Source organism: Lampetra fluviatilis, chromosome 47 (assembly GCF_964198595.1).
Source record: "Lampetra fluviatilis chromosome 47, kcLamFluv1.1, whole genome shotgun sequence".
NCBI classification, from domain to species: Eukaryota; Metazoa; Chordata; class Hyperoartia; order Petromyzontiformes; family Petromyzontidae; genus Lampetra; species Lampetra fluviatilis.
This window is the reverse complement of record NC_136321.1, coordinates 3,548,537-3,576,163: the sequence shown is the minus strand read 5'-3', so window position 1 is coordinate 3,576,163 and position 27,627 is coordinate 3,548,537. Positions and strand designations below refer to the sequence as shown.

General features: G+C 51.9%; 1 protein-coding gene across 1 annotated transcript in view; it reads right to left on the bottom strand.

Annotated features, from left to right (window-relative positions):
- The window catches only part of LOC144947794 (uncharacterized), a 34,781-nt gene extending 18,433 nt beyond the window's left edge, over positions 1-16,348 (bottom strand). Inside the window, exon 1 of the mRNA XM_078877148.1 lies at positions 15,987-16,348. Within this exon, the coding sequence (XP_078733274.1) occupies positions 15,987-16,041 (55 nt within the window). The 5' untranslated portion in view covers positions 16,042-16,348. The remainder of the gene's footprint in view (positions 1-15,986) is intronic.
- Between the last annotated feature and the right edge of the window lie 11,279 nt (positions 16,349-27,627).

The window sequence follows — 27,627 nt, the reverse complement described above, 5'->3', positions numbered from 1 at the left end:
TGTGTACGTGTGTGTGTACGTGTGTGTGTGTGTGTACGTGTGTGTGTGTGTGTACGTGTGTGTGTACGTGTGTGTGTACGTGTGTGTGTGTGTACGTGTGTGTGTACGTGTGTGTGTGTACGTGTGTGTGTGTGTGTACGTGTGTGTGTACGTCGTGTGTGTGTACGTGTGTGTGTACGTGTGTGTGTACGTGTGTGTGTACGTGTGTGTGTGTACGTGTGTGTGTACGTGTGTGTGTGTGTGTACGGGACCACTGGACGGGTTCCGCAGGATTGGAAGGACCGCACAGACTGTAAACAACTACAGGGACATCTCCTCAGTGTGCCGGGTAAAGGTCCTGGCAAGGATTATATATTCAACATCGCCTTGCTAGGCACGCTGAGGAGAGGCTTGCAGAGCCCCAATGCGGTTTCAGGAAAGGGCGGTCCTGCACAGATGCCATATTTTCTGTCCGTCTGCTACTGCAGAGGTGTAGGGAATTCCAACAAGACCTACATCTCTGCTTTATTGACCTGGTCAAGGCCTATGATACCATCAGTAGGCCTGGGCTCTGGGTTTTTCTTAGTGCTTTCGGAGTCCCTGACCCTCTGCTCACGATCATTAAGGACCTTCATGATGGTGAGCGGGCCCGGGTAAAACTACGTGGCGGGAGTTAGAGCCATTCCCTGTACACCTTGGGGTGCGACAGGGATGTCCTCTGGCTCCCACATTATTTAACATCTATTTTGACCACGTAGTTCGTGAAGCCTTCAATACATGTACCGGAGGAATTTCTGTTTGGTACAGATATAATGGGAGACTGATCGATGCACGGGTGCGATCAAGGGATGGCTCCCTATTGGTCTACCACGTTATGTATGCCGATGATTTGGTAATAGCTGCTCATTCAGAGGAGGAGTTGGAGACGCTGCTGCTGAGACTGGAGCGTGCCACTAAGAGGTGGGGCCTTACCATCAGCCCCACCAAAACTAAGCACCTGCCTGGGTATTTTGTACCATCGGACACTCCACCCACACAACTCCCAATCGGTGATGGGGCAGTTGTGGAGAGAGTGGAGAGTTTCCCATACCTGGGCAGTGTGCTTATGACCGGCTCCAGTTTAGCAGCAGAGGTCTCACTTCGAATCAGTCGAGCGGCAATATCTTTTACATCGGTTGCGTAACGCTGTGTGGAAGCTACCCGGTATGTCGCTCCGCACGAAGCTTCAGGTCTTCTCAGCCACAGTCCCCTCCCTTCTCTACACTTGCGAAACGTGGACCCCCCTAATGGAGCATCTTCGCCGGTTAGAAACATTTAGGCTGGCCTGTCTACAATCCATCCTGGGTTTAACCAGGCTGGATTGTGTGAGGAGCTCACAAATCCTTGAAAGATCTGGGCAAAGTCCCATCGGTGAGCTCCTCCGGCAGGCAAGGCTGCGTTGGCTGGGTCATGTAGCCCGCATGCCCAGCCACCGCATGCTAAACAGCTTTTGTTTGGCCGGATCGAGGGGGCCTAAAATGGGCGCGGCACGGGCTAGAGAAGAGATGGAGTGATGTGGTACAGGACGTGGGAGCTGAGTGGACTTGCCGATGACTGGTACCAGCGGTGTCAAGATCAGCCTCTGTGGAGGAGGCTCGTGAAGGACGCTACTGGGCAGTTGGAGGCAGTCGCCCTCCAACAACAAACGGAGGACGGAGGAGCGACGCTCACAACAACGAGCGAAGCGCTGGGTGGCTAAAGCACAGCAAGTTGGCACAGTAGGGGGCACAGGTGGTGCATCAGCCAGTCATCTCGGTCATTTCAGTCAGTCGACCCGTGGCACCTGCTGGGTCTGCCCCGTGACCTCCTGCCAGCGGGCGTTCGACACTTCACGTGGCCTCAAGGTGCACATGGCTCGCATAAGCGTCGTGGGACGTCACCGCGAATGGCGGTTGTTGTTGTGTGTACATGTGGGTATGTGTGTGTGTATACGTGTGTGTTTGTATGTACGTGTGTGTACGTGTGTGTACGTGTGTGTACGTGTGGGGTACGTGTACGTGTGTGGAGGGGGAACGGTGATGTAGCGGTTAGCGCTGCGCTACGAACCCGGCGACCCGAGTTCGATTCCCGCTCGCGGGCAACACCGGTGACGATTATTCTGAACCGTTGATGGATCCTCCTCCCCGAGGTCGACTCAGCCTCAAATGAGCACCTGGTGCGGAGTGTAAACATCGCCACTGGGGAGACAAAGGCGGCCGGGCGTGGTGCTGGCCACCCACCCCCTCGGTGTGCCGTGCCGGCCTTCATCGGTGCTCGCTAACAGCACTTGCCCCAACAGTCTGTTAAGGCTACACGGGGGATCTTTGTCTTTGTGGGGAGTAGAGTGTTGGGGGTGGCGCATTAGACCTGGTGAAGGTCGTGAAATTCCAAGGGGGGGGGGTGGGAGCTGTGGTATTGATGGGGGGGGGTGGGAGCTGTGGTATTGATGGGGAGGGCAAACATCTGAACCATCTGATAGAGGCTCAAGAGCAACGCATCGGCCATTTAATGCATTTAACCATTCGAGTTAAGTGTGACAACACCGTGTTTTATGTTCACGGGGTGAAGCGCGCACTGCAGCCGTCGGCTCTTTCTCAGAGGCGACCTGGCCACGCGTGACGATAGCTCATCATCATCATCGCAGTGGCTGACATCGCCATCATCACCATCATCACCATCACACGTGGGAATTCGTAGCAGCAGCCAAATCATGTTAGCGCGAGTTGAGTCTAAATGTGGAGGAGGACGGGGAGGAGGAGGGGGGGGAGGGGAGGAGAAGGAGGGAGAGGAGGGGGGGGGAGGGGAGGGGGAGAAGGGGGGAGGAGGAGGGGGGGAGGAGGAGGAGGGGGGGAGGAGGGGGGGGGAGGAGGGGGGAGGAGGAGGGGGGGAGGAGGGGGGATGGAGGAGGAGTGAGGAGGAGGAGGGGGAGGAGGAGGAGGAGGAGGAGGGGAGGGGGTAGGAGGAGGAGGGGAGGAAGAGGGGGGAGGAGGAGGGGGGGGGAGGGGGGGAGGAGGAGGGGGGGAGGAGGAGGGGGGGAGGAGGAGGGGGGATGGAGGAGGAGTGAGGAGGAGGAGGGGGAGGGGGGAGGAGGAGGGGGGGGAGGGGGAGGAGGAGGGGGGAGGGGGAGAAGAGGAGGGGTAGGGGGGGAGGAGGGGGGGGAGGAGGGGGGGGAGGAGGGGGGGAGGAGGGGGGGGAGGAGGAGGGGGGGGAGGAGGAGGGGGGGGAGGAGGAGGGGGGGGAGGAGGAGGGGGGGGAGGAGGAGGGGGGGGAGGAGGGGGAGGAGGAGGAGGGGGGGGTTGCAACACCGGAGAGGAACCCGGAGAGGAATCCACGCGGACTCCACATAAACAACAACAGGCATCGCCAGGGTCCGGGATCGAACCCTCCTGCATCCATCTCCTCGCCACCGGTGTTATAGGTGCAGCCGTGCAATTACCGCCACGCCGTTCGGTTTAATAGCCACGCGGGGAGATCGAACCAGCGACCCCTGGATTGCAAGTCCACAGTGAGCCAGCGACCCCTGGATTGCAAGTCCACAGTGAGCCAGCGACCCCTGGATTGCAAGTCCACAGTGAACCAGCGACCCCTGGATTGCAAGTCCACAGTGAGCCAGCGACCCCTGGATTGCAAGTCCACAGTGAACCAGCGACCCCTGGATTGCAAGTCCACAGTGAACCAGCGACCCCTGGATTGCAAGTCCACAGTGGAGCCAGCGACCCCTGGATTGCAAGTCCACAGTGAACCAGCGACCCCTGGATTGCAAGTCCACAGTGGACCAGCGACCTCTGGATTGCAAGTCCACAGTGGACCAGCGGACCCCTGGATTGGCAAGTCCACAGTGAGCCAGCGACCCCTGGATTGCAAGTCCACAGTGGACCAGCGACCCCTGGATTGCAAGTCCACAGTGAACCAGCGACCCCTGGGGGGAAATTGCAAGTCCACAGTGGACCAGCGACCTCTGGATTGCAAGTCCACAGTGGACCAGCGACCTCTGGATTGCAAGTCCACAGTGAGCCAGCGACCTCTGGATTGCAAGTCCACAGTGGACCAGCGACCCCTGGATTGCAAGTCCACAGTGAGCCAGCGACCCCTGGATTGCAAGTCCACAGTGGACCAGCGACCCCTGGATTGCAAGTCCACAGTGGACCAGCGACCCCTGGATTGCAAGTCCACAGTGAACCAGCGACCCCTGGATTGCAAGTCCACAGTGAACCAGCGACCCCTGGATTGCAAGTCCACAGTGAACCAGCGACCCCTGGATTGCAAGTCCACAGTGAACCAGCGACCCCTGGATTGCAAGTCCACAGTGAACCAGCAAGCTCTGGATTGCAAGTCCACAGTGGCATCCACCACGGGATGATCAGAACACAGTCGTCAATAGCACCCTGTGTGTGCTGCGTGTGTGGCCTTAGCAGGGAAACAACAACACGGTTTTTAACCAAGGCTGGTAGCCATGGAGTCAACATTGGGGGGGACCAAATCTTCCAGGGGGTCTGGGGGTCCCCCCCCCCCCCCAAGAAAAAAAAATTAAAATTTTAAAACGAATTTTCTGCCTAAAATATAAAAAATTCAGTAACACATGGGATGGACTTTCCTTTTGTTTTTAACAATAATGTCTAATAGTGTATTGTATTACATTGCTCTGTTTTTTCGTTTTTTACCTTTTCTTGTTTCATTGTATGTAATGGCAGAGATTAGGGATTAATAAAGTACAACCATAACCACAATCATATAAACAGAAATCTATTTTAGAGCAATATATTGGGGGGGACATTTTGAGCATATTTGAATATTGGGGGGGGATGTTCCCTCCCAATATATATTATAATTGCGGCCTTGATATGAACAATATATAATAGGCGACGTTTCGGGCAATCACCCTTTTTGCGTAGCCCATTTCAAAGCGTAGTAGCAGTAGTAGTAATAACTGTAGTAGTGACAACTTTGTTGCAGTGACAACTTTATAGTAGTGACAACTTTATAGTAGTGACAACTTTGTTGCAGTGACAACTTTGTTGCAGTGACAACTTTGTAGTAGTGACAACTTTGTTGCAGTGACAACTTTGTAGTAACTGTAGTAGTAACAACTTTGTTGCAGTGACAACTTTGTTGCAGTGACAACTTTGTAGTAGTGACAACTTTGTAGTAGTGACAACTTTGTTGCAGTGACAACTTTGTTGCAGTGACAACTTTGTAGTAGTGACAACTTTGTAGTAGTGACAACTTTGTTGCAGTGACAACTTTGTTGCAGTGACAACTTTGTAGTAGTGACAACTTTGTAGTAGTAACAACTTTGTTGCAGTGACAACTTTGTTGCAGTGACAACTTTGTAGTAGTGACAACTTTGTTGCAGTGACAACTTTGTAGTAGTAACAACTTTGTAGTAGTGACAACTTTGTTGCAGTGACAACTTTGTAGTAATAACAACTTTGTAGTAGTGGCAACTTTGTTGTAGTAATAACAACTTTGTAGTAGTGGCAACTTTGTTGCAGTAACAACTTTGTAGTAGTAACAACTTTGTAGTAGTAACAACTTTGTAGTAGTAACAACTTTGTAGTAATAACAACTTTGTAGTAGTGGCAACTTTGTAGTAGTGACAACTTTGTAGTAGTGGCAACTTTGTTGCAGTAACAACTTTGTAGTAGTGGCAACTTTGTTGCAGTAACAACTTTGTAGTAATAACAACTTTGTAGTAGTGGCAACTTTGTTGCAGTAACAACTTTGTAGTAGTGGCAACTTTGTTGCAGTAACAACTTTGTAGTAATAACAACTTTGTAGTAGTGGCAACTTTGTTGCAGTAACAACTTTGTTGCAGTAACAACTTTGTAGTAATAACAACTTTGTAGTAGTGGCAACTTTGTTGCAGTAACAACTTTGTAGTAGTAACAACTTTGTAGCAGTAACAACTTTGTAGTAGTAACAACTTTGTAGTAGTGACAACTTTGTAGTAGTAACAACTTTGTAGTAATAACAACTTTGTAGTAGTGGCAACTTTGTTGCAGTAACAACTTTGTAGTAGTGACAACTTTGTAGTAGTGACAACGTTGTAGTAGTGACAACGTTGTAGTAGTGACAACTTTGTAGTAGTGACAACGTTGTAGTAGTGACAACGTTGTAGTAGTGACAACTTTGTAGTAGTGACAACTTTGTAGTAGTAACAACTTTGTAGTAGTGACAACGTTGTAGTAGTGACAACTTTGTAGTAGTGACAACGTTGTAGTAGTGACAACGTTGTAGTAGTGACAACGTTGTAGTAGTGACAACTTTGTAGTAGTGACAACGTTGTAGTAGTGACAACGTTGTAGTAGTGACAACTTTGTAGTAGTGACAACGTTGTAGTAGTGACAACGTTGTAGTAGTGACAACGTTGTAGTAGTAACAACTTTGTAGTAGTAACAACTTTGTAGTAGTGACAACTTTGTAGTAGTAACAACTTTGTAGTAGTAACAACTTTGTAGTAGTGACAACGTTGTAGTAGTGACAACGTTGTAGTAGTAACAACTTTGTAGTAGTAACAAGTTTGTAGTAGTGACAACTTTGTAGTAGTAACAACTTTGTAGTAGTAACAACTTTGTAGTAGTGACAACTTTGTAGTAGTAACAACTTTGTAGTAGTAACAACTTTGTAGTAGTAACAACTTTGTAGTAGTAACAACTTTGTAGTAGTGACAACTTTGTAGTAGTAACAACTTTGTAGTAGTGACAACTTTGTAGTAGTAACAACTTTGTAGTAGTGACAACTTTGTAGTAGTAACAAGTTTGTAGAAGTAACAACTTTGTAGTAGTGACAACGTTGTAGTAGTAACAACTTTGTAGTAGTAACAAGTTTGTAGTAGTGACAACTTTGTAGTAGTGACAACGTTGTAGTAGTGACAACGTTGTAGTAGTGACAACTTTGTAGTAGTAACAACTTTGTAGAAGTGACAACGTTGTAGTAGTAACAACTTTGTAGTAGTGACAACTTTGTAGTAGTAACAACTTTGTAGTAGTAACAACTTTGTAGTAGTAACAACTTTGTAGTAGTGACAACGTTGTAGTAGTAACAACTTTGTAGTAGTGACAACTTTGTAGTAGTAACAACTTTGTAGTAGTAACAACTTTGTAGTAGTAACAACTTTGTAGTAGTAACAACTTTGTAGTAGTGACAACTTTGTAGTAGTATCAAGTTTGTAGTAGTGACAACTTTGTAGTAGTAACAAGTTTGTAGTAGTGACAACTTTGTAGTAGTAACAACTTTGGAGTAGTGACAACTTTGTAGTAGTAACAACTTTGTAGTAGTGACAACTTTGTAGTAGTAACAACTTTGTAGTAGTGACAACTTTGTAGTAGTAACAACTTTGTAGTAGTGACAACTTTGTAGTAGTAACAACTTTGTAGTAGTGACAACTTTGTAGTAGTAACAACTTTGTAGTAGTGACAACTTTGTAGTAGTAACAACTTTAGTAGTAACAACTTTGTAGGAGTAACAACTTTAGTAGTAACAACTTTGTAGGAGTAACAACTTTAGTAGTAACTGTAGTAGTAACAACTTTGTAGTAATAAAAACGAGTCGTGTGGCAGCTTTGCTGCCCAGAGTTTGCCCGAGCGGTCACGTGATCCTCGGGGGGCCTTTGATCGTGTCGGGTTCATTTCCTTTTGGGATTAAAACTAAAAATACATACATCCATAATATGGGGGGGGGGGGGGGGTTGATTGCGTTCATATAAATACGTTGTTAAACCCGCCACCTCCCGACACATCCCATTACTAAGGTTTGTCACGTGAACAGAACATGCAAATTCGCTAAGGGTACAGCAACACCTGTGTGTTGGAGAGCTAATCCACAATATGTACAAAAAACCCCATTATGGATGATATTGGTAGCGAAAGCCTACGTGTTATAAACATCTACACAGTGTAACACGGTTGTGGAATATAACACATCTCACGTCTCAGTTTTTGGAATATTCTCCATCGAGAAACTTTCTCCGGTTTCTCAGATCGATTCTTGAAGCTGTCGAGCTCCCATTCTGTGATTGGACGACGCCGCACGTGCGACAAGAAGTCGCAACCACGGCCTACGTCGACGTTGCTACTTCTACTGCACTGCAGAGTAGCAACTGTATACAGTGGCTGTAGAGTAGCAACTGTAGTGCAGAGTAGCAACTGTATACAGTGCTGTAGAGTAGCAACTGCATACAGTGCTGTAGAGTAGCAACTGTATACAGTGCTGTAGAGTAGCAACTGTAGTGCAGAGTAGCAACTTTATACAGTGCTGTAGAGTAACAACTGTAGTGCAGAGTAGCAACTTTATACAGTGCTGTAGAGTAGCTACTGTAGTGCAGAGTAGCAACTTTATACAGTGCTGTAGAGTAGCAACTGTAGTGCAGAGTAGCAACTTTATACAGTGCTGTAGAGTAGCAACTGCAGTGCAGTAGTGGCAACTTTATACAGTGGCTGTAGAGTAGCAACTGTAGTGCAATAGTGGCAACTTTATACAGTGCTGTAGAGTAGCAACTGTAGTGCAGTAGTGGCAACTTTATACAGTGGCTGTAGAGTAGCAACTGTAGTGCAGAGTAGCAACTTTATACAGTGCTATAGAGTAGCAACTGTAGTGCAAGTGGCAACTGTATACAGTGCTGTAGAGTAGCAACTGTAGTGCAGAGTAGCAACTTTATACAGTGCTGTAGAGTAGCTACTGTAGTGCAATAGTGGCAACTGTATACAGTGCTGTAGAGTAGCAACTGTAGTGCAGTAGTGGCAACTTTATACAGTGGCTGTAGAGTAGCAACTGTAGTGCAATAGTGGCAACTTTATACAGTGCTGTAGAGTAGCAACTGTAGTGCAGTAGTGGCAACTTTATACAGTGGCTGTAGAGTAGCAACTGTAGTGCAATAGTGGCAACTGTATACAGTGCTGTAGAGTAGCAACTGCAGTGCAGAGTAGCAACTGTATACAGTGGTGTAGAGTAGCTACTGTAGTGCAGAGTAGCAACTTTATACAGTGCTGTAGAGTAGCAACTGTAGTGCAGAGTAGCAACTGTATACAGTGCTGTAGAGTAACAACTGTAGTGCAGAGTAGCAACTTTATACAGTGCTGTAGAGTAACAACTGTAGTGCAGAGTAGCAACTGTATACAGTGCTGTAGAGTAGCAACTGTAGTGCAGAGTAGCAACTGTATACAGTGCTGTAGAGTAGCAACTGTAGTGCAGAGTAGCAACTGTATACAGTGCTGTAGAGTAACAACTGTAGTGCAGAGTAGCAACTTTATACAGTGCTGTAGAGTAACAACTGTAGTGCAGAGTAGCAACTGTATACAGTGCTGTAGAGTAGCAACTGTAGTGCAGAGTAGCAACTGTATACAGTGCTGTAGAGTAGCAACTGTAGTGCAGAGTAGCAACTTTATACAGTGCTGTAGAGTAGCTACTGTAGTGCAGAGTAGCAACTTTATACAGTGCTGTAGAGTAGCAACTGTAGTGCAGAGTAGCAACTGTATACAGTGCTGTAGAGTAACAACTGTAGTGCAGAGTAGCAACTGTATACAGTGCTGTAGAGTAGCAACTGTAGTGCAGAGTAGCAACTGTATACAGTGCTGTAGAGTAGCAACTGTAGTGCAGAGTAGCAACTTTATACAGTGCTGTAGAGTAGCTACTGTAGTGCAGAGTAGCAACTTTATACAGTGCTGTAGAGTAGCAACTGTAGTGCAGAGTAGCAACTGTATACAGTGCTGTAGAGTAGCAACTGTAGTGCAGTAGTGGCAACTTTATACAGTGGCTGTAGAGTAGCAACTGTAGTGCAATAGTGGCAACTTTATACAGTGCTGTAGAGTAGCAACTGTAGTGCAGTAGTGGCAACTTTATACAGTGGCTGTAGAGTAGCAACTGTAGTGCAGAGTAGCAACTTTATACAGTGCTATAGAGTAGCAACTGTAGTGCAATAGTGGCAACTGTATACAGTGCTGTAGAGTAGCAACTGTAGTGCAGAGTAGCAACTGTATACAGTGCTGTAGAGTAGCAACTGTAGTGCAGAGTAGCAACTGTATACAGTGCTGTAGAGTAGCAACTGTAGTGCAGAGTAGCAACTTTATACAGTGCTGTAGAGTAACAACTGTAGTGCAGAGTAGCAACTGTATACAGTGCTGTAGAGTAGCAACTGTAGTGCAGAGTAGCAACTGTATACAGTGCTGTAGAGTAACAACTGTAGTGCAGAGTAGCAACTGTATACAGTGGTGTAGAGTAGCAACTGCAGTGCAGAGTAGCAACTGTATACAGTGGTGTAGAGTAGCTACTGTAGTGCAGAGTAGCAACTGTATACAGTGCTGTAGAGTAACAACTGTAGTGCAGAGTAGCAACTGTATACAGTGCTGTAGAGTAGCAACTGCAGTGCCGAGTAGCAACTGTATACAGTGCTGTAGAGTAGCAACTGTAGTGCAGAGTAGCAACTGTATACAGTGCTGTAGAGTAGCAACTGTAGTGCAGTAGTGGCAACTTTATACAGTGGCTGTAGAGTAGCAACTGTAGTGCAATAGTGGCAACTTTATACAGTGCTGTAGAGTAGCAACTGTAGTGCAGTAGTGGCAACTTTATACAGTGGCTGTAGAGTAGCAACTGTAGTGCAGAGTAGCAACTTTATACAGTGCTATAGAGTAGCAACTGTAGTGCAATAGTGGCAACTGTATACAGTGCTGTAGAGTAGCAACTGTAGTGCAGAGTAGCAACTGTATACAGTGCTGTAGAGTAGCAACTGTAGTGCAGAGTAGCAACTGTATACAGTGCTGTAGAGTAGCAACTGTAGTGCAGAGTAGCAACTTTATACAGTGCTGTAGAGTAACAACTGTAGTGCAGAGTAGCAACTGTATACAGTGCTGTAGAGTAGCAACTGTAGTGCAGAGTAGCAACTGTATACAGTGCTGTAGAGTAACAACTGTAGTGCAGAGTAGCAACTGTATACAGTGGTGTAGAGTAGCAACTGCAGTGCAGAGTAGCAACTGTATACAGTGGTGTAGAGTAGCTACTGTAGTGCAGAGTAGCAACTGTATACAGTGCTGTAGAGTAACAACTGTAGTGCAGAGTAGCAACTGTATACAGTGCTGTAGAGTAGCAACTGCAGTGCAGAGTAGCAACTGTATACAGTGGTGTAGAGTATCAACTGTAGTGCAGAGTAGCAACTTTATACAGTGCTGTAGAGTAGCAACTGTAGTGCAGAGTCGCAACTGTATACAGTGCTGTAGAGTAGCAACTGTAGTGCAGAGTCGCAACTGTATACAGTGCTGTAGAGTAGCAACTGCAGTGCAGAGTAGCAACTGTATACAGTGCTGTAGAGTAGCAACTGCAGTGCAGAGTCGCAACTGTATACAGTGCTGTAGAGTAGCAACTGCAGTGCAGAGTAGCAACTGTATACAGTGCTGTAGAGTAGCAACTGTAGTGCAGAGTAGCAACTGTATACAGTGGTGTAGAGTATCAACTGTAGTGCAGAGTAGCAACTGTATACAGTGCTGTAGAGTAGCAACTGCAGTGCAGAGTAGCAACTGTATACAGTGGTGTAGAGTATCAACTGTAGTGCAGAGTAGCAACTTTATACAGTGCTGTAGAGTAACAACTGTAGTGCAGAGTAGCAACTGTATACAGTGCTGTAGAGTAGCAACTGCAGTGCAGAGTAGCAACTGTATACAGTGGTGTAGAGTATCAACTGTAGTGCAGAGTAGCAACTTTATACAGTGCTGTAGAGTAGCAACTGTAGTGCAGAGTAGCAACTGTATACAGTGCTGTAGAGTAGCAACTGTAGTGCAGAGTCGCAACTGTATACAGTGCTGTAGAGTAGCAACTGCAGTGCAGAGTAGCAACTGTATACAGTGCTGTAGAGTAGCAACTGTAGTGCAGAGTCGCAACTGTATACAGTGCTGTAGAGTAGCAACTGCAGTGCAGAGTCGCAACTGTATACAGTGCTGTAGAGTAGCAACTGTAGTGCAGAGTAGCAACTGTATACAGTGGTGTAGAGTATCAACTGTAGTGCAGAGTAGCAACTGTATACAGTGCTGTAGAGTAGCAACTGCAGTGCAGAGTAGCAACTGTATACAGTGGTGTAGAGTATCAACTGTAGTGCAGAGTAGCAACTGTATACAGTGCTGTAGAGTAACAACTGTAGTGCAGAGTAGCAACTGTATACAGTGCTGTAGAGTAGCAACTGCAGTGCAGAGTAGCAACTGTATACAGTGGTGTAGAGTATCAACTGTAGTGCAGAGTAGCAACTTTATACAGTGCTGTAGAGTAGCAACTGTAGTGCAGAGTAGCAACTGTATACAGTGCTGTAGAGTAGCAACTGTAGTGCAGAGTCGCAACTGTATACAGTGCTGTAGAGTAGCAACTGTAGTGCAGAGTAGCAACTGTATACAGTGCTGTAGAGTAGCAACTGTAGTGAAGAGTAGCAACTGTATACAGTGCTGTAGAGTAGCAACTGTAGTGCAGAGTAGCAACTTTATACAGTGCTGTAGAGTAGCAACTGTAGTGCAGAGTAGCAACTTTATACAGTGCTGTAGAGTAGCAACTGTAGTGCAGAGTAGCAACTTTATACAGTGCTGTAGAGTAGCAACTGTAGTGCAGAGTAGCAACTTTATACAGTGCTGTAGAGTAGCTACTGTATACAGTGCTGTAGAGTAGCAACTGTAGTGAAGAGTAGCAACTGTATACAGTGCTGTAGAGTAGCAACTGCATACAGTGCTGTAGAGTAGCAACTGCATACAGTGCTGTAGAGTAGCAACTGTAGTGCAATAGTGGCAACTTTATACAGTGCTGTAGAGTAGCAACTGCATACAGTGCTGTAGAGTAGCAACTGTATACAGTGCTGTAGAGTAGCAACTGCATACAGTGCTGTAGAGTAGCAACTGCATACAGTGCTATAGAGTAGCAACTGTAGTGCAGAGTAGCAACTTTATACAGTGCTGTAGAGTAGCAACTGCATACAGTGCTGTGGAGTAGCAACTGTAGTGAAGAGTAGCAACTGTATACAGTGCTGTGGAGTAGCAACTGCATACAGTGCTGTGGAGTAGCAACTGTATACAGTGCTGTAGAGTAGCAACTGTATACAGTGCTGTAGAGTAGCAACTGCATACAGTGCTGTAGAGTAGCAACTGCATACAGTGCTGTAGAGTAGCAACTGTAGTGCAGAGTAGCAACTTTATACAGTGCTGTAGAGTAACAACTGCACACATGCAGTGCAACAGAGTAGCTACCCCGGCTTACATCGTGAAAGGCGTGACGAGGTATATCGAAGCGACGTCAGCTGCACGTGCTCGTGACAAAGTGACGACGTAGTTGCGGAACGACGTAAAACATAACCACTGCACTTTGTAATATAAATCAGTTTTATACCAACAGAGCAAACGCACGTGGTCTGCCACGTGTTCTGCCCCTCGTGCGTGCGGCGCATGCAGACTTTGTGCTTTGCAGAAGGTCTCTCATATTGATGTGTTTGAGCGACTTAACACGACTCCTGTTTCACTGCCGGGTAAAGGCTGAACAGCCCATTCTTAATGTCTCGTCAAAGTGACGACGTATTTGCCAGACGGCGTAAAAGTGGGGGGGGGGGGGGGGTTGGAGGGGGAGAGACGTGAATGTGGGCATCGCTGTATCCATCCGAATTGGGCCATGGGGTTCCAGGGCGAATGTGACATCCTCGCCGCTGAAGAGCCATTCGGCTCACGTGCTTTAAGAAAGTGGCCGTCCAAAAATGACGTCACGCGATTTTGGACGATTTTTGACACCCCCCCCCCCTCGTCACACGGCGTCAAATATGACGTCACAAAGCCCCGCCCCCCCCACCAAAACCATATTTCCATTTTGAAAATAACACGTGCTTCAAATCGCTTTAAACTATTGTCATTGTAGTGCGTATTTAATGTGGCGCTGCACTCTGATGTTGTAGGAGAAAACATTTATTAAAAAGTATATTTAATTAAGTAGAACGTGTCGTCTATATTTATTTAAAGTTGCGCATTTTGATGTGACGCCACATTTCTCAAACCCCCCCCCCCTCGTCACACATCGTCACAAATGTCTGAACCCCCTCCCTCCCCCTTAGGTGCGTGACGTCATTTATGGACGGCCCCAAAAGCGCCACCAGGCATCGTCCTCAATCCGCACTGTCACCCCCTCTGCGCCGCGTGGGATAACTTCTTGATCATAATCATGATAATAAAGGTGGGGGGAGGGGGGTGGTTAGATCGCGTAAACTATAAATGTGTCGTTCACCCACCTACCACCCGACACGGCCGACGGAGTAAGGTTTGTGACGTCATCACGAGAGAAACGTCACAGCACGCGGTGGTCAACGCGGTGGCTTCGTCACTCGCCGTCACGCCCAAGTTCGTCGCCGATTGGCCCGTTTTGTTCACGTGACAGACCTCACCGATTGGCGTGTGTCGGGTGGTGGTGGTGGTGGTGGCGGTGAATGGTTTTTAAATAAATAAAAAATATATATATACCATCGAGAGAGAACAAAATCCGTGTCGCGATACAAACGAGGATAAATAGCTCGTGAATGGCGACTGCTGTAGCCGTGACCACACCGCGGGTTGACAACAGTTTTACATTTTCACTTTCATTTATTAGGTACGAGGGGGTAAGTGGCCAGCACCACGCCCGGCCGCCACCACGCCCGGCCGCCTTTGTCTCCCCAGTGGCGATGTTCACACACTACACCAGTTACTCGTTTGAGGCTGAGTCGAGCTAGGGGAGGACCCAGGTCCGGTTCAAATAATCGTCACCGGTGGTGGCCGTGAGCGGGAATCGAACTCGGGTCGCCGGGTTCGTAGCGCGGCGTAGCGCTAACCACTACACTACAATGCGTTACGCTTCCACGTGCGCGGGTCACGTGACAGATGTGACGTCACAGCTCAATTGCCGTGCAAATAATATATGCATTATTGAGCTCCCTCCCAAAAAGTGTATTTTTAGAATGTTTGCATGGTGTACAGTCTGGAAAGTACCCACATGGCAAATTTCCAGTTTGTTGCATGTCGGGAAGTACGCTAAACATTTTGAACAGACACACATAATCACAACTTTGCTGTTTATATATATGGAGATATTTCATGTGAGCCATGCGGCTCTTGACTCGGGTGCAACCGCAACAAAACAAAAACATGACCAAGAAACATCTTAAAGTGACTACACGCAAACAGAAACATCCAGGAAAAAACAGCAAAGTCTTCCAGAAAAAACACCGCATTTCAACGCTGTGTGCAAAAAAGCCCAGTGGGATGCAAGTCAAACAATAACAACCATAAGACAACTTAGATTAAAGTTATCAGGAGCAGAGTCACGGAGAGTCACGGATGGGAAGAGAGAGGGGAAGGGAGGGAGAAGAGGGAGAGCGAGGAATGACAGGGCAAGGCTGGAGAAAGGAGCGGAGAGACGGGAGCAAACGGGAGGTGAGGAGAGGCGAGGAGGAACGGCGTCTGTTCTCAGAGGGGGCGGGGTTGTGGGAGGGGACTCACAGTGGGAGTGGCCACCCACAGACGTCACGTGTTCTTGGTTCTTTCGGTAAAGTCACGTAGAAGGGAAATAATAAAATATTAAAAATAAAGCATAATAAAATAATTATTTTATTATGTTTTATTTCTAAAAAAATACAAATATTTATTTATTAGGTTTTATTTTTATTATAAATAGTAATATAAATAATAAAAATAAAACACAATAAAATATTTACTTTATTATGTTTTATTTTTATTAAAACATCATAAAATAATTATTTTATTATGTTTTATTTTTATTACTTTATTAGAACGAAGAAGATGAATCCCTGCAGTCACGAAAGCTTTAAATCGAAATTAAGACGTCACGTGGTTTACGGGAAGCTCCAGCCGATTTAGTTATGAGAATAACAATAATCAATTGAATAGACTCACCACCCAGAAGCGACAATTAATGTAATCGATGGGGGGGGGGGGGGTAAATCGTTGGATGATTAATGACAGGATGAACGAGGTCAGGGTCAGGTTGAGTTTGTTTACCTAAGAAGCCGTCCACTCCGGGCTGTTGATGTTGTTGTTGTTTGGAGCTCCACATCTTCGCTCCTGCTTCAGCGCTGAACTCCGGCCAGCATCTCGCACCCTGTCTCTCCCTCCCCACCAACTCTCTTCTTCAGCTCCAACTCCTTTAACAAGTTCCACCCCCTCTCTTCTCTCTCTCGCACTCCGTCTCCTGTGCGACTAAGTCCGAATTCGATCCCCGAGGCCGCCAAAGTCTCAACGTGTCTCTCTCCCCTCCCGTCTCGTCTCCGAACGCCAACTCCGTCTCACCTCTTCATCTCTTCACCTCCCACGGGGCACACTCATTCACCCACCCACTCACCCACCCACTCACCCACTCACTCACCCACCCACTCACTCACTCACCCACCCACTCACTGACCCACTCACTCACCCACCCGCTCACTGACCCACTCACTCACTCACCCACTCACGCACTCACTCACTCACCCACTCACTCACTCACTCACCCACTCACTCACTCACTCACCCACTCACTCACTCACTCACCCACTCACTCACCCACTCACCCACTCACTCACTCACCCACTCACCCACCCACCCACTCACTCACTCACCCACCCACTCACTCACCCACTCACTCACCCACTCCCCCACCCAACCACTCACTCACTCACCCACTCACTCACCCACTCACTCACCCTCTCACCCACTCACTCACCCTCTCACCCACTCACTCACCCACTCACTCACACTCTCACCCACTCACTCACCCTCTCACCCACTCACCCACTCACTCACTCACCCTCTCACCCACTCACCCTCTCACCCACTCACTCACCCACTCACTCACCCTCTTACCCACTCACTCACCCTCTCACCCACTCACTCACCCACTCACTCACTCACTCACCCTCTCACCCACTCACCCTCTCACCCACTCACTCACTCACTCACCCTCTCACCCACTCACTCACCCACTCACTCACCCTCTCACCCACTCACTCACCCACTCACTCACTCACTCACCCACCCACTCACTGACTCACCCTCTCACCCACTCACCCACTCACTCACCCACTCACTCACTCACCCACTCACTCACTCACCCTCTCACCCACTCACTCACCCACTCACTCACTCACCCTCTCACCCACTCACCCACTCACTCACCCACTCACTCACCCACTCACCCACTCACTCACCCACTCACTCACTCACCCTCTCACCCACTCACTCACCCACCCACTCACTCACCCTCTCACCCACCCACTCACCCACTCACTCACCCCGCTGTCCGGCTAAGTCCGAATCGTCATCAGCCGGCAACTCCTCCTGAGCAGCAGCAGCAGCCGCCAAGATGACGGCACCGCGGTGCCAGGCTAGGTGCACGTTGAGGCCACGTCAGGAAGAAAGCGTCCAAAGTCTCGGCTGTTCGTTCCGCCAACCTCGGCCGCCCGGGCGTCGTCTCTTGAATATAAAAACGTCTCTCGCTCTCTCGCTCGCTCGCTCGCAGCACGCCGGTAAATTCCTCTTAGGCGTGAAGATGAACGAGTTGCGGCTCCATTCTCTCTCGCTCGCTCTTGATTCTCGGTGCCGTGTGAGAGTGAAGCGGGCGAAGCGGTGGGAGAGCCACAGCGAGAGAGTGAGAGAGAAGGGAAGGACTGTGTGGGGGGAGGGAGCAGGAGGAGGGAGTTTGGTGGAGCGGGGGAGGGAGGCAGGAGAGGGGGGGGCAGAAACCCCGCCGCACAACTTCGGCGCAACACACTCCAGGCTCGCTCCGCTGCTGGATCCCCACGCGTGCCGGTCTATCCGCCGTCTCGCGTGGCTGGCTGATCTTCAGTTCCACGACCCTCGGGCAGGGAGCGAGAAGCCTCTTCTTACTCGGGACAATACGGGGGAGTTTTTTTAAAGTTCAATATATAATTACAATAATGATCAAAACTGATGAGAGAAGGGGGAGGGAACCGGCCTGCCTCTCCTCCTCCTCCTCCCCCCTCCTCCCGCCTCTTGTCACCCACGAGGAGCGAGAGGCGAGCGAGCAGCGGACAGAGCCTGGTGGCGTCTTGGCGCAGGAACTGACGTCGCAGGCACTTTGGGAACGGGCACCGCCACTCCGCCCATCGTTGACGCTCGCAGCGTGGGGGGGGGGGTTGTGGTGATGGGGGGGAGGTGGTGGGGGGGTGCCTCTGTTGCTGGTGGTGGGTGGGGGGTGAGGATGTGGTGGTGGTGGTGGTGGGGGGGAGGTGGTGGTGGTGGGGGGGAGGTGGTGGTGAGGATGTGGTGGGGGGGTGAGGATGTCGTGGTGGTGGTGGGGAGGTGGTGTGGGGGGGGTGAGGATGTGGTGGGTGGGGTGATGGTGGTGGGTGGGTGGAAGTGAAGATGTAGTGGTGGTGGTGGGGGGGGAGGTGGTGGGGGGGTAGGTGGTGGGGGGACGTGGTGGTGGGGGGGGATGTAGTGGTGGTGGTGGGGGGGAGGTGGTGTGGGGGGGGGTGAGGACGTGGTGGTGGGTGGGGTGATGGTGGTGGGGGTGGTGGGGGGAGGTTGGTGTGCGGGGTGACTTCTGGAGTTAAGTTACAGACCCCCACCTCCACACGCCCCCTTCCTACCGCGAAAGAGACAAAGATCCCCCTTGTAGCCTTCACAGATTTACGGGACAAGTGCGAGCTGCCGGGACGTGATCGCATGTCCACGTCCGGCGGCCGCCTTTGTCTCCCCAGTGCTGATGGGTTTTTTTGCACACCGCTCTGGATACTAATTTGAGGCTAAGTCGACCTAGAGGAGGCCCATGACCACTACAACTGTTGGGCAGTGAGCGAGAAACGAAGCCATCGGCATTGGAAAGACAAAGGCGGTCGCTACGGCGTCCTGGCTCTCACCCACACACACACAAGGCAAAGCTCCCCCGTGTAGCCTCACGGTGCTGTTGGGTCAAGTGAGACGACCACTGCCGATGGAATCCACGATCAGGAATTGAACTCGTGCTCGGCCGGGTTCGTAGCGCAGTGCGCCAACTCCACACCACAACTCTACACCACAACTCTACACCACAACTCTACACCACAACTCTACACCACAACTCTACACTACAACCCTACACCACAACCCTACACCACAACTCTACACCACAACTCTACACCACAACTCTACACCACAACCCTACACCACAACTCTACACCACAACCCCACACCACAACTCTTACACCACAACTCTTACACCACAACCCTACACCACAACTCTACACCACAACTCTACACCACAACTCTACGCCACAACTCTTACACCACAACTCTACACCACAACTCTACACCACAACCCTACACCACAACTCTACACCACAACCCTACACCACAACTCTACACCACAACCCTACACCACAACCACAACCCCACACCACAACTCTACACCACAACTCTACACCACAACCCTACACCACAACCCTACACCACAACCCTACACCACAACTCTACACCACAACTCTACACCACAACTCTACACCACAACTCTACACCACAACCACAACTCCACACCACAACCCTACACCACAACTCTACACCACAACTCTACACCACAACTCTACACCACAACTTTACACCACAACTCCACCACAACTCTAAACCACAACCCTACACCACAACCCTACACCACAACTCTACACCACAACTCTAAACCACAACTCTACACCACAACTCTTACACCACAACTCTTACACCACAACTCTTACACCACAACTCTACACCACAACTCTACACCACAACCCTACACCACAACCACAACCCCACACCACAACTCCACACCACATCCATACACCACAACTCTACACCACAACCCTACACCACAACCCTACACCACAACTCTACACCACAAACCTACACCACAACTCTACACCACAACTCTACACCACAACTCTACATCACAACCCTACATCACAACTCTACACCACAACCCTACATCACAACTCTACACCACAACTCTACACCACAACCCTACATCACAACTCTACACCACAACTCTACACCACAACTCTACACCACAACCCTACATCACAACTCTACACCACAACTCCACAACCCTACACCACAACCCTACACCACAACCCTACACCACAACCCTACACCACAACCCTACACCACAACCCTACACCACAACCCTACACCACAACCCTACACCACAACCCTACACCACAACCCTACACCACAACCCTACACCACAACCCTACACCACAACCCTACACCACAACTCTACACCACAACTCTACACCACAACTCTACACCACAACCCTACACCACAACTCTACACCACAACCCTACACCACAACCACAACCCCACACCACAACTCTACACCACATCCATACACCACAACCCTACACCACAACCATAACCCTACACCACAACCCTACACCACAACTCTACACCACAACCCTACACCACATCCATACACCACAACTCTACACCACAACCCTACACCACAACCCTACACCACAACTCTACACCACAAACCTACACCACAACTCTACACCACAACTCTACACCACAACTCTACATCACAACTCTACATCACAACTCTACACCACAACTCTACACCACAACCCTACATCACAACTCTACACCACAACTCCATAACCCTACACCACAACCCTACACCACAACTCTACACCACAACCCTACACCACAACCCTACACCACAACCACAACCATACACCACAACCCTACACCACAACCACAACCCTACACCACAACTCTACACCACAACTCTACACCACAACTCTACACCACAACTCTACACCACAACTCTACACCACAACTCTACACCACAACTCTACACCACAACTCTACACCACAACTCTACACCACAACTCTACACCACAACTCTACACCACAACTCTACACCACAACTCTACACCACAACTCTACACCACAACTCTACACCACAACTCTACACCACAACTCTACACCACAACTCTACACCACAACTCTACACCACAACCCTACACCACAACCCTACACCACAACTCTACACCACAACTCTACACCACAACCCTACATCACAACTCTTACACCACAACTCTACACCACAACTCTACACCCACGACCTCCTGTATACCAGGCGAGGTAGTTAACATCTCATAGCCACCGTGATGATGAGAGAGAGAGACACACAAACTCCAAATATACAGCAGAAGGCGTCAGGGTCGGGATCGAACCCACGACCTCCTGTACACCAGGCGAGGTAGTTAACATCTCATAGCCACCGTGATGATGAGAGAGAGAGAGACACAAACTCCAAATATACAGCAGCAGGCGTCAGGGTCGGGATCGAACCCACGACCTCCTGTATACCAGGCGAGGTAGTTAACATCTCATAGCCACCGTGATGATGATGATGAGAGAAACACACAAACTCCAAATATACAGCAGCAGGCGTCAGGGTCGGGATCGAACCCACGACCTCCTGTACACCAGGCGAGGTAGTTAACATCTCCTAGCCACCGTGATGATGATGAGAGAGAGACACGCAAACTCCAAATATACAGCAGCAGCAGGCGTCAGGGTCGGGATCGAACCCACGACCTCCTGTACACCAGGCGAGGTAGTCAACATCTCATAGCCACCGTGATGATGATGAGAGACACGCAAACTCCAAATATACAGCAGCAGGCGTCAGGGTCGGGATCGAACCCACGACCTCCTGTACACCAGGCGAGGTAGTCAACATCTCATAGCCACCGCGGCGCCCCTAAGGAGGTCGCTTCTCGAGCAGGGGCGGTGGAGGAGTGGTCGAGACCAACAACGGAGTGGAAGCCAAAGGAGTAAGGCGACCTCCACCGGGGAGATGGAGCGATGAAATCAGCTCGCGTGCCAGGTGGATTGTTGTTGTTGTTGTTATTACAACGCTTCGGGGAAACCTGTGTAAAATCCATCAGTGGATAGACCACGATGATTCATCAAGATGCAGATGTCTCCATTCACGTGGGAGGCGTGGCCCGCTTAGTCGTTCCTCTGCGAGCGTGCGTCCCCACGACAGGGATATGTGACCACCCCTCACCAGACCTCACCACCCCTCACCACCCCTCACCACCCCTCACCACACCTCACGTCACCACCCATCACCACACCTCACCACCCCTCCCCTCACCTCACCACACCTCACCACCCTTCACCACCCCTCACCACTCCTCACCACTCCTCACCACCCCTCACCACACCTCACCACCCCTCACCACCCATCACCACCCCTCACCACCCCTCACCACCCCTCCCCTCACCTCACCACCCCTCCCCTCACCTCACCACCCCTCACCACCCCTCACCTCACCACCCCTCACCACCCCTCCCCTCACCTCACCACACCTCCCCTCACCTCACCACCCCTCACCACCCCTCCCCTCACCTCACCACCCCTCCCCTCACCTCACCACCCCTCACCACCCCTCACCACCCCTCCCCTCACCTCACCACACCTCACCTCACCTCCCCTCACCTCACCACCCCTCCCCTCACCTCACCACACCTCCCCTCACCTCACCACCCCCACCACCCCTCCCCTCACCTCACCACCCCTCCCCTCACCTCACCACCCCTCACCACCCCTCACCACCCCCTCCCCTCACCTCACCACACCTCACCTCACCTCCCCTCACCCACACCACCCCTCCCCTCACCTCACCACACCTCACCCACCTCCCCTCACCCACCACCCCTCACCACCCCTCCCCTCACCTCACCACACCTCACCTCACCTCCACCTCACCCACCACCCCTCCCCTCACCTCACCACACCCCCCTCACCCACCACCCCACACCACCCCCCCCTCACCTCACCACCCCTCCCCCACCTCACCACCCCTCACCACCCCACCACCCCTCCCCTCACCTCACCACACCTCACCTCACCTCCCCACCTCACCACCCCCCCTCACCTCACCACACCCACCTCACCTCCCTCAACCTCACCACACCTCACCTCACCCTCACCCACCACCCCCACCACCCCTCCCCTCACCTCACCACACCTCACCTCACCTCCCCTCACCTCACCACCCCTCCCCTCACCTCACCACCCCTCCCTCACCTCACCACCCCTCCCCTCACCTCACCACCCCTCACCACCCCTCCCCTCACCTCACCACACCTCACCTCACCTCCCCTCACCTCACCACCCTCCCCTCACCTCACCACCCCTCACCACCCCTCCCCTCACCTCACCACACCTCACCTCACCTCCCCTCACCTCACCACCCCTCCCCTCACCTCACCACCCCTCCCCTCACCTCACCACCCCTCCCCTCACCTCACCACACCTCACCTCACCTCCCCTCACCTCACCACACCCACCTCACCTCCCCTCACCTCACCACCCCTCCCCTCACCTCACCACCCCTCACCACCCCTCCCCTCACCTCACCACACCTCACCTCACCCCCCTCACCCACCACCCCTCCCCTCACCTCACCACCCCTCCCCCTCACCTCACCACCCCACCCTCACCTCACCACCCCTCACCACCCCTCCCCTCACCTCACACACCACCTCACCTCACCCTCACCCTCACCTCCCACCCTCCCCCACCTCACCACCCCTCCCCTCACCTCACCACCCCTCCCCTCACCTCACCACCCCTCACCACCCCTCCCCTCACCTCACCACACCCTCCCCTCACCTCACCACCCCTCACCACCCCCACCACCCCTCCCCTCACCTCACCACACCTCACCTCACCTCCCCTCACCCACCACCCCTCCCCTCACCTCACCACACCTCCCCTCACCTCACCACCCCTCACCACCCCTCCCCCACCTCACCACCCCTCCCCTCACCACACCCACCCCTCACCCACCCCTCACCACCCCTCCCCTCACCTCACCACACCTCACCTCACCTCCCCCACCTCACCACCCCTCCCCTCACCTCACCACACCTCACCTCACCTCCCCTCACCTCACCACCCCTCACCACCCCTCCCCTCACCTCACCACACCTCACCTCACCTCCCCTCACCTCACCACCCCTCCCCTCACCTCACCACACCTCCCCTCACCTCACCACCCCTCACCACCCCTCCCCTCACCTCACCACCCCTCCCCTCACCTCACCACCCCTCACCACCCCTCACCACCCCTCCCCTCACCTCACCACACCCTCACCTCACCTCCCCTCACCTCACCACCCCTCCCCTCACCTCACCACACCTCACCACCCCTCCCCTCACCTCACCACCCCCTCACCACCCCTCCCCTCACCTCACCACACCTCACCTCACCTCCCCTCACCTCACCACCCCTCACCTCACCACACCACACCTCACCTCCCCTCACCTCACCACACCTCACCTCACCTCCCCTCACCTCACCACCCCTCCCCTCACCTCACCTCACCACCCCTCACCACCCCTCCCCTCACCTCACCACACCTCACCTCACCTCCCCTCACCTCACCACCCCTCCCCTCACCTCACCACCCCTCCCCTCACCTCACCACCCCTCACCACCCCTCCCCTCACCTCACCACCCCTCCCCTCACCTCACCACCCCCTCCCCTCACCTCACCACCCCTCACCACCCCTCCCCTCACCTCACCACCCCTCCCCTCACCTCACCACCCCTCCCCTCACCTCACCACCCCTCACCACCCCTCCCCTCACCTCACCACCCCTCACCACCACCCCTCACCACCCCTCCCCTCACCTCACCACCCCTCCCCTCACCTCACCACACCTCACCACCCCTCCCCTCACCTCACCACCCCTCACCACCCCTCCCCTCACCTCACCACACCTCACCTCACCTCCCCTCACCTCACCACCCCTCCCCTCACCTCACCACACCTCACCTCACCTCCCCTCACCTCACCACCCCTCACCACCCCTCCCCTCACCTCACCACCCCTCCCCTCACCTCACCACCCCTCACCACCCCTCCCCTCACCTCACCACCCCTCCCCTCACCTCACCACACCTCACCTCACCACCCATCACCACCCCTCACCACCCCTCCCCTCACCTCACCACACCTCACCTCACCACCCATCACAACACCTCACCACCCATCACCACCCCTCACCACCCCTCCCCTCACCTCACCACACCTCACCTCACCACCCCTCACCACTCCTCACCACCCCTCCCCTCACCTCACCACCCCTCCCCTCACCTCACCACCCCTCACCACCCCTCCCCTCACCTCACCACACCTCACCTCACCACCCCTCACCACCCCTCCCCTCACCACACCTCACCACCCCTCACCTCACCACACCTCACCTCACCACCCCTCACCACCCCTCCCCTCACCACACCTCACCACCCCTCACCTCACCACACCTCACCTCACCACCCCTCACCACCCCTCACCTCACCACACCCTCACCCACCCCCTCACCTCACCACCCCTGACCCACCCCCTACCCCCCTCACCACACCTCACCACCCCTCACCTCACCACACCTCACCTCACCACCCCTGACCACCCCTCCCCTCACCACACCTCACCACACCTCACCTCACCACCCCTGACCACCCCTCCCCTCACCACACCTCACCACACCTCACCTCACCACCCCTGACCACCCCTCCCCTCCCCTCCCCTCACCTCACCACCCCTCACCACCCCTCCCCTCACCTCACCACCCCTCACCACCCCTCCCCTCACCTCACCACCCCTCACCACCCCTCCCCTCACCTCACCTAACGGGCTGCTCCACGGCTGAAGCTCCACGTGTTCCCAACCGCGTGGGCCCCAGGGACACGTGACAACATCACGTGACCTCCATTCACACGGACACTCTCTCTGTGTGCCTCTAGCCCTGAGCGGTGACGGCTTCACAACACATTCTGGACATACGAGTCCAGGAAAAGATCCCCCGTGTAGCCTTAGCAGACTGTTGGGGCAAGTGCTGTTAGTAGCGAGTAGCGCCTATGAAGGCCGACACGGCACACGAGGGGGTGGGTAGCCAGCGACACGCCCGGCCGCCTTTGTCTCCCCAGTGGCGATGTTTACACGCCGCACCATGTATTCATTTGAGGCCGAGTCGGCCTAGGAGAGGCCCAGGACCGGTTCAGATAATCGTCACCGGTGTTGGCCTTGGGCCGGAATTGAACTCGGATGGCCGGGTTCGTACCGCAGCAAAAAAAGTTGTTCTTGTAATATTACATAGAATACATAGGGGGGACATAGACATGGAGTAGGGAGAGAGGGGGTAGAGAGAGAGGGGAGGTAGAGAGAGGGGGTAGAGAGAAAAATCTTTCATTTAAAAAGTGGGGGGGGGGGGGGGTTTACATAAAGCAAAGCACTAAAAATAAAAAAATGATGAACGAAGCAAAGTGCCGACTACACCGAGCATCTTCTTGTTTCCTCTGATCGTAAAAAAGAAGATAACCGCTACAAACATTCACGTGTGTCGAATTAATGCGTTTATTAACCTTGGTAACCCTGCAAAGCCTGAGTCTCAAGACTCTTTTTGAGGAGGATCCTGCCAAGTTTGCTCAGTAGAGAGTGGCAACGCTGCCGCTTCTGCGGCTGCTGCTGCTGTTTTCTTTTTCATGTTTTTGTTTGTTGCGGTTGCACCCGATTCAAGAGCCGAATGGCTCACAGGGCTATACAGTACCTAATACATGAACTTGAAAACTTGAAACTGTGATCCCCAATTGATCTCGAGTCAAAGATTAAAACGATCTCAGTCAGTCAGACCCCCATGGCACCTGGCTCAGCCCCGTGGCCTCCTGCCGGCGAGCCTTCGACGCCTCACGTGGCCTCAGGGGCCGTCCATAAATGACGTCACACGGTTTGGACGATTTTTGACCCCCCCCCCCCCTTCGTCACACGGCGTCACAAAAAGTCAGACCCCCCCCCTCAAATATGACGTCACAAAGCTCTGCCCCCCCCCCTCCCCAAAAAAAAACATGCTTCAAATCGCTTTAAACTATTGTCATTGTGGTGCGTATTTAATGTGGCGCTGCACTCTGATGTTGTAGGAGAAATTTGTATTTAAAAGTCTATTTAATTAAGTAAAACGTGTTGTCTATATTTATTTAAAGTTGCTCATTTTGATGTGACGTCACATTTCTCAAACCCCCCCCCCCTCGTCACACATCGTCACAAATGTCTGACGCCCCCCCCCCTAGGTGCGTGACGTCATTTATGGACGGCCCTTCAAAGCACACGTCACCACGACGCTTGTTCCAGGAGGGTAGGTGACCCTTTGAGGGCATCACGTGAAGCGTGGAAGGCTCCCTGCTGCCCGGAGGTCACGGGTCACAACCCAGGGGTCATGGGACCGACTGGGCCGGCGGTTGTGGATAGCTCACGGGTGCATTCAGACTCGTACGGTGCGAAAGAAGTCCAACGTGCACACACACACACACACGTGGCCTGTGGTCATGCGCTGTGGCGTCAAGCAGCGAGGGTTGGTGGGCCACTCACGTGTGGACGTTAAAAGACGCCGTGACGCCGTTGGCAAGAGTAGGCCATTGCGAGTTACGCGTGGCCACCCGAGTTCGATTCCCGCTCACGACCCCCAACAGCACCTCCCTACGGAGACGATCGCTCCTCCGATGAGCGCGGGCGGCTACGCGCGGTGCGGAACAAGTTCTCAACCTGCACGCACCAGCGGCGATTATCTGAAGCGGGCCTGGGCCTCCCCTAGGTCGACTCAGCCTCACATGAG